Below are 5800 nucleotides of genomic sequence, written 5' to 3' on the forward strand. Positions count from 1 at the left end.
TCTGCCGTGATGGTCGTTCGTTTCCAGCGACAATCCTCGGTTATCGGCCAGCTGTTGTGCATTTTTTTTGTTAAAGATTATTGAACGATCGGTCGTCAATCCTTTGTTTCCGACAATTATTGCATGTTTGTACGCAGGCTTATCCTCTGCTTTATCATTATCTCCCATCCTATATACAGATCTCTCTCCAGTTCATGATCTGTCTCTCTCTCTCATTCCTGATTTCTCTTACTCTCTGATTATTATCTCTCATCCTAAATACAGATCTCTCCTCTCTTTATTTCATCCCTGATTCCTCTTATTCTCTGTTTGATTATCTCTCTCATTCCTGATCTCTATTCCCTCTCTTTTATCATTATCTCTCATCCTAAAATACAGCTATTTCTCTCTGTTCTATTTTTTGATCTCTCTCTCTCATTCCTGATCTCTCTATCTCTCTGTTTTATTATTATCTCTCATGCTATATACCGGTACATATATCTCTCTCTTCTCTCTCATGTCTGATCTCTTTCTCTCCTATTATCTCTCATGCTATATACAGATATCTCTCTCTCATTCCTGATCTCTTTCTCTGTTTTATCATTATCTCCCATCTTATATACAGATCTCTCTCCTCCCTCTAATCTCTCCCAACTTTTTCCTCTGCAGAATCCCTATGAATATTCCCAGAGCAGCTCTCAGTCCTCCCCCTGTCCCGGGACATGTAACTGGATCAGCCTGGTCCCGTCAGATTCTGCTTTCGGAACCTCCATGGGATTTAAGTTGTATTTGGGCTTCTATAGGGCAGCAGAGGGCGCCACACTCCCTGTGCCTGGGCTCCTCCAAGGATTGCCCCCCCCCCCCCCTACCATTCAAGTGAAAAAGGGAGGTGTCAGCGCAGCGACCAACCATGACCACAGGCTATCACACTACTTAAACATGAATTACATCACAGCCCCATGGAGTCCGGCTAATAAATCCAAAGTAGGCAGAGGGACCGGCTGTGCACTGCAGCGTGCCTGGCTCAACACTCACAGGGGAAGCAGAGAGCGGATCCCGGGGACTGCACCGACCCGCACCAGGATCTCAGGACCCGCACCAGGGCTGCACCGACCCCGCACCAGGGCTGCACTGACCCCGCACCAGGGCTGCACCGACCCCGCACCAGGGCTGCACTGACCCGCACCAAGGCTGCACCGCACCAGGGCTGCACAGAGACATCTCAGGATTTCCCTTGCTGATTTTTCTTCTTTTTTGGGAAGTGTTGGACGCCTGGTACTGCTATCACCCCGCTGCTGCACCCCCTGCTTATCCTGGCTTGGATACATTGAGTCTCTGGTTACCATGGTGATCCAGCTGAAAGTGAAGAATATTTAGGAAGAAGAGGGGGGGAGCTGGCTGGACCCAAGCAGGCAGACACAGTGGTGCCATCAGGACTGCTAGGATCACACAAGATTCCAAATTCTCCAGCCATTGCCATGAGAGGGGGGGACCCTGCCTAGCCCTGAGCCCCCAGCAGCCTTGCCCACTCTCATGCCTTCTTTATGATCTGTGAGCACGCAGGAGACTTAGATTTTGCTCGTGGGCTCCTTGCAGCATGGATCATCCCCAGTGCCTTGTGACTCTGTACGCCTTGGTGGTCTTCCTGGGACTGAGAATAGACCAAGCGGTGGGCCAGCACTATCTGCACATCAGACCTGCACCCAGCGAAAAGCTGCCCCTGGTAGACCTGATCGAGCACCCGGATCCTATCTTTGACCCCAAGGAGAAGGATCTCAACGAGACCGAGCTGAGGACTCTCTTGGGTGGCCACTTCGACCCCAACTTCATGGCCATCAACTTGCCCGAGGAAAGGCTAGGCGTGGAGGACCTGGCAGAATTGGACCTACTTCTTAGGCAAAAGCCCTCTGGGGCCATGCCAGCTGAAATCAAAGGCCTGGAGTTCTATGAGGGTCTGCAGGGCAAAAAACATAAACTGAGCAAGAAGCTGAGGAGGAAGCTTCAGATGTGGCTGTGGTCCCAGACCTTCTGCCCGGTCCTATACACGTGGAGTGACTTGGGCATCAGGTTTTGGCCCAGATACATGAAAGTGGGCAGCTGCTACACTAAGAGGTCTTGTTCTGTACCGGAGGGGATGGTTTGTAAAGTCTCCAAGTCCATGCATTTGACCATCTTAAGGTGGAGATGCCAACGTAGGGCATTGCAGCGCTGCACGTGGATACCTATACAGTACCCAATCATATCTGAATGCAAGTGCTCATGCTAAGAACTCATGGAACTATGCTAAACAGACAAAAAAAACTTTCAAAGACATTGCTTCATCCTTTAAATGTTGTATGCACTGTAATATGTAGGAATGTATATGTCTGTATATATGGTACCAGTCTAAATTACTTATTAAAAGGTCAGTATTATTCTTTTTAAGTAACCAGTGTCTACTGCATTGTCCAAGGCAATTAAATCTGGTTGTTCTATTTTTTATTATTATTATAAATATTGTTATTATTATGTGCCTAATGTATACTGTATTTATATACCAGGATGAACAAAAAAAAAAATACTTCGCCTTGCGAAGTAAAACTTTTTTTTTGTTAAAAGTTTATTTTTTTCTAATGTTATTATTTTTAAGACTTTATTATAGATGCCATTTTTATTTCTCCCCATTATGTGGGGGGGTGGTGTTGGCATATGATGGACCTCAGAAAATAAAACAAAGTCAGAAATTACTTTACAGCTACTGTATATAAAGAGAACACTTTTTTTTGGAGTTTAAAAAAAACAAAGTAACTAATCTTGTAAATGAAGTATATCTGCTATTTATTCTTTTTATTTGCATCCCTGTAGTCATGGAACAGTGCAGATTAGAATTAAACCACTAAAATATTAAACTTTTGCAGTCTTCATGTTGTTGTTGAATGGTAGTTTTTTTTTGGCATGCTTTTTTTTTAATACTATTTTAACAGTGCTAACAGTGCTATACTGCAGTGTAAATGGGCTGGGTATTGGGGAGGGGGTGTATTAGTGGGCTGCCTGGTTTATAAATTATAATAAGAGAGTCTTGTTCCTTCTCTGTGTAGTGAGCTCTACAGCAAGTCTTGTGTACTTGGTAAGGGCAGAGGTGGGAGGTGGGAGTGGGGTAGCCCTTGCTGACTGCTGTCTCTGGTTTTGTACTGCCTGACATTGCTTTTAGAAAGAACACGTGTCTTTCACACCTACAATTGTGGTATGGCAGTGTTGAAACTTGACTCTTGTGTCAAGACACAGCCTCCCAGTTGCAAGGCACATACATTGCTGCTGCTGGTCCTAATATCCCTGCTTGCTGCTTCTACTAAGGCAATGCCAGGAGCTTGCCCCTCTAACAGTTTTTTTTTACTTTGCAAACAATAACCACATTAACAACAAACAAAGTTAATTTAGAATAAGTGGACAGAACTCTGTTTTGCCTTTAGCAACAGAACTCCAGCTGTCAGTGCTGGTTAAAATATGACATATGGAATCTGATTCTTTGCAATGCAGTCTTCATATATGGGTTTAAAAAAAACAATCAGCCTGGTTTCTGATGTTGGGGACCTTTTTTTTTCCTCTTAGTAGTAAAGGATTGTTATAGCTGCAAACATGTTTTTAAAGGAAACCTATCACCTGCAAAACCAAACCATTGTGTGGCAGAATCTGCATAGGAATCACTTTAAGTCATGGTTACTGAATAATCAGCACTGTAAATTTCATGGTCATTTGTTCACTTTTAATGTAGATTTCCAACTCTAGAAAGCTTTATTTAGGAGCCCAGGGTGAGTCAATTCTGTTATAAGTTGTAACTCTTCAAGAAACGTACTCGCTTATTAGAAATGTGTTAGTTTATCTTAGTAATTCAAGTCAAGGAAAGGGTGTGATATTTTGGTTTATTTTAGGAATAAAATAATTTCACATGCTTTATACCTTATATTTCTAAATATTACATTGTGCATGACTAGCCAATAGCTAGGCATTCTAAGCAAACCAATTCCATGTGCACATTTATTTTGAGTGCCTGGGTCTGGGTGGTATCCTAAAAGCTCATTGACTTTGACCCATTGGAATATTAGTAGAACATAGTGACTGCATTACAACGATCATATTCACTCAAACAGCAGTAGAGTAAATCTTGAAAAAGTTATTTAGACCGTCAGTGGGCAGTCTGGGAACCAGCAGTGAGCCACAAACCTATGGCTGTGAGCCACAAAACTTAATAAGGAACATAACAACTACAATTCTCGGGTTTAAAAATATCCATACACAGATTGGCTTGGATTTAGGATGTCCGTTGTCCTGTACACGGATTTGTATGACTTTTAGACACTGGTACAAATCTATTCTGAAAACTGGACAGTGCATAAAATGCTATCCTACAGAAGTGTGTGTTCATGTTGGTATGATTTCTTCCATTGTCACCATATATGTCTGATATAGTTATCAGAGGTTTGGGCCAACATGTTTCAGCTTCCTGCAGTGGAGATTCCGCATCTAGTGGTCCCCTCCTATAGGAAGCCTTAGAGTAGGTTCCAGAAAACTTTACTCTTTCATTACAGTCATGTGCAAATAAACAATACCTTGCATGTAGGTGGGCGAACATCAGAGTTTGCTGTGCAAGTATCATATAGTAATCCCCTTAGGCAAAGGGCCCTTCATCTGATGTTTGATTAATAGCAGGGAAGGAATGAATAGAAGGACACTGAAAGCTGTCACCTCATTGTAAAGCTATTATGTAAAGTCAACACTAACACCTACGTTACAAAAGATCAAGAGATACACAGTACAGTACACACAATCAGGTGATATGTACTAATTCATACTAATTGGAAGTGGCATGGCAGTCACGGGATTCAGATTTTTCTTATTCTCCTAAAAGCCTGCACTTCATGTTTCTTTAAACAAGCTAGATGCAAAACAGAATACTTTTTACTGCATTACTTTGACTCTGTTTATGTAAGTTTCAAAAATATATACACACACGTGCGCAATCATACACATGCATAGCACACACAAAGAAAAATTCAGCTGGCACTTCACTTTTCTGAGCCTGTCAGTGGAAGCACATGTTCCCTGGCCATTGCATGCTGGATTCTAGAATTACCTGAATGCTTCTTAAATCGTTCATGAATTTGTCCGCTTTAAATAGTATGCATGATGCCAGGAAATAACATGTTTATTAATCCATCACACACAATCATTCTATTTGTAGGCATAATGCTTTCTAATAGGTCAACATTTCATACGAAATAGTCTTCGTATATGGTGAACATTATAGCATCAGTTTCTTTATTTTCCTTTCTGCTTTGTTTAGTTATATATATTAGAGTATTCATATCAGCTTTGGTATATACCTTGATTTCTCATTAAACACATGGCCCTATTGAGATGAAGAATCTTAATATAAAAATGTTATTGTAGCTCATATTAACAATATTTTGTTTTTAGGTGTTCTAAGAAAGGGGACAATCAATTTTCTCTGTTCCAGGACAATTTGGTGTCACAGATGCAAGATAGAATAAATTTTCATCTGCTGAATGGTCAATCCATAGAGTGATTCTGACAAGCGTGTACCATTGTGCTGGCTGTATTTGCATGTTTATGTTTGGTAAGGTCATGCAGGCCTCACCTTGTGGAGAGCTACCTATGGAATAAAGTTTTGTTTTGTTTCCAGGGTAGGTGACCCAAGATTTATACAATCACTCTGAGTTGAATTGCCTATGTTGGGTTACAAGTTTTCATACCTTGAGAGTGCAAAGTTATTCTAACTCATAGGAGCCAATCAGAAGTTAGTTTTGTGACCCCAAACTGTTAG

At 41.7% G+C, this 5800-nt stretch overlaps 1 protein-coding gene across 1 annotated transcript; it reads left to right on the forward strand.

The window, feature by feature from the left end:
• The first annotated feature begins 904 nt into the window (after window positions 1-904).
• On the forward strand, window positions 905-2872 carry NOG (noggin). Its single transcript, XM_072403321.1, has one exon. It carries the CDS (start codon window positions 1577-1579, stop codon window positions 2243-2245), a length of 669 nt encoding a protein of 222 aa, XP_072259422.1. The 5' UTR covers window positions 905-1576; the 3' UTR covers window positions 2246-2872.
• Window positions 2873-5800: the final 2928 nt, after the last annotated feature.

Source organism: Pyxicephalus adspersus, chromosome 3 (assembly GCF_032062135.1).
Source record: "Pyxicephalus adspersus chromosome 3, UCB_Pads_2.0, whole genome shotgun sequence".
NCBI classification, from domain to species: domain Eukaryota; kingdom Metazoa; phylum Chordata; class Amphibia; order Anura; family Pyxicephalidae; genus Pyxicephalus; species Pyxicephalus adspersus.

Coding starts and splice junctions, on each gene's coding strand:
- NOG (XM_072403321.1), top strand. CDS start 1,577: ATGGATCATCCCCAGTGCCTTGTGACTCTGTACGCCTTGGTGGTCTTC.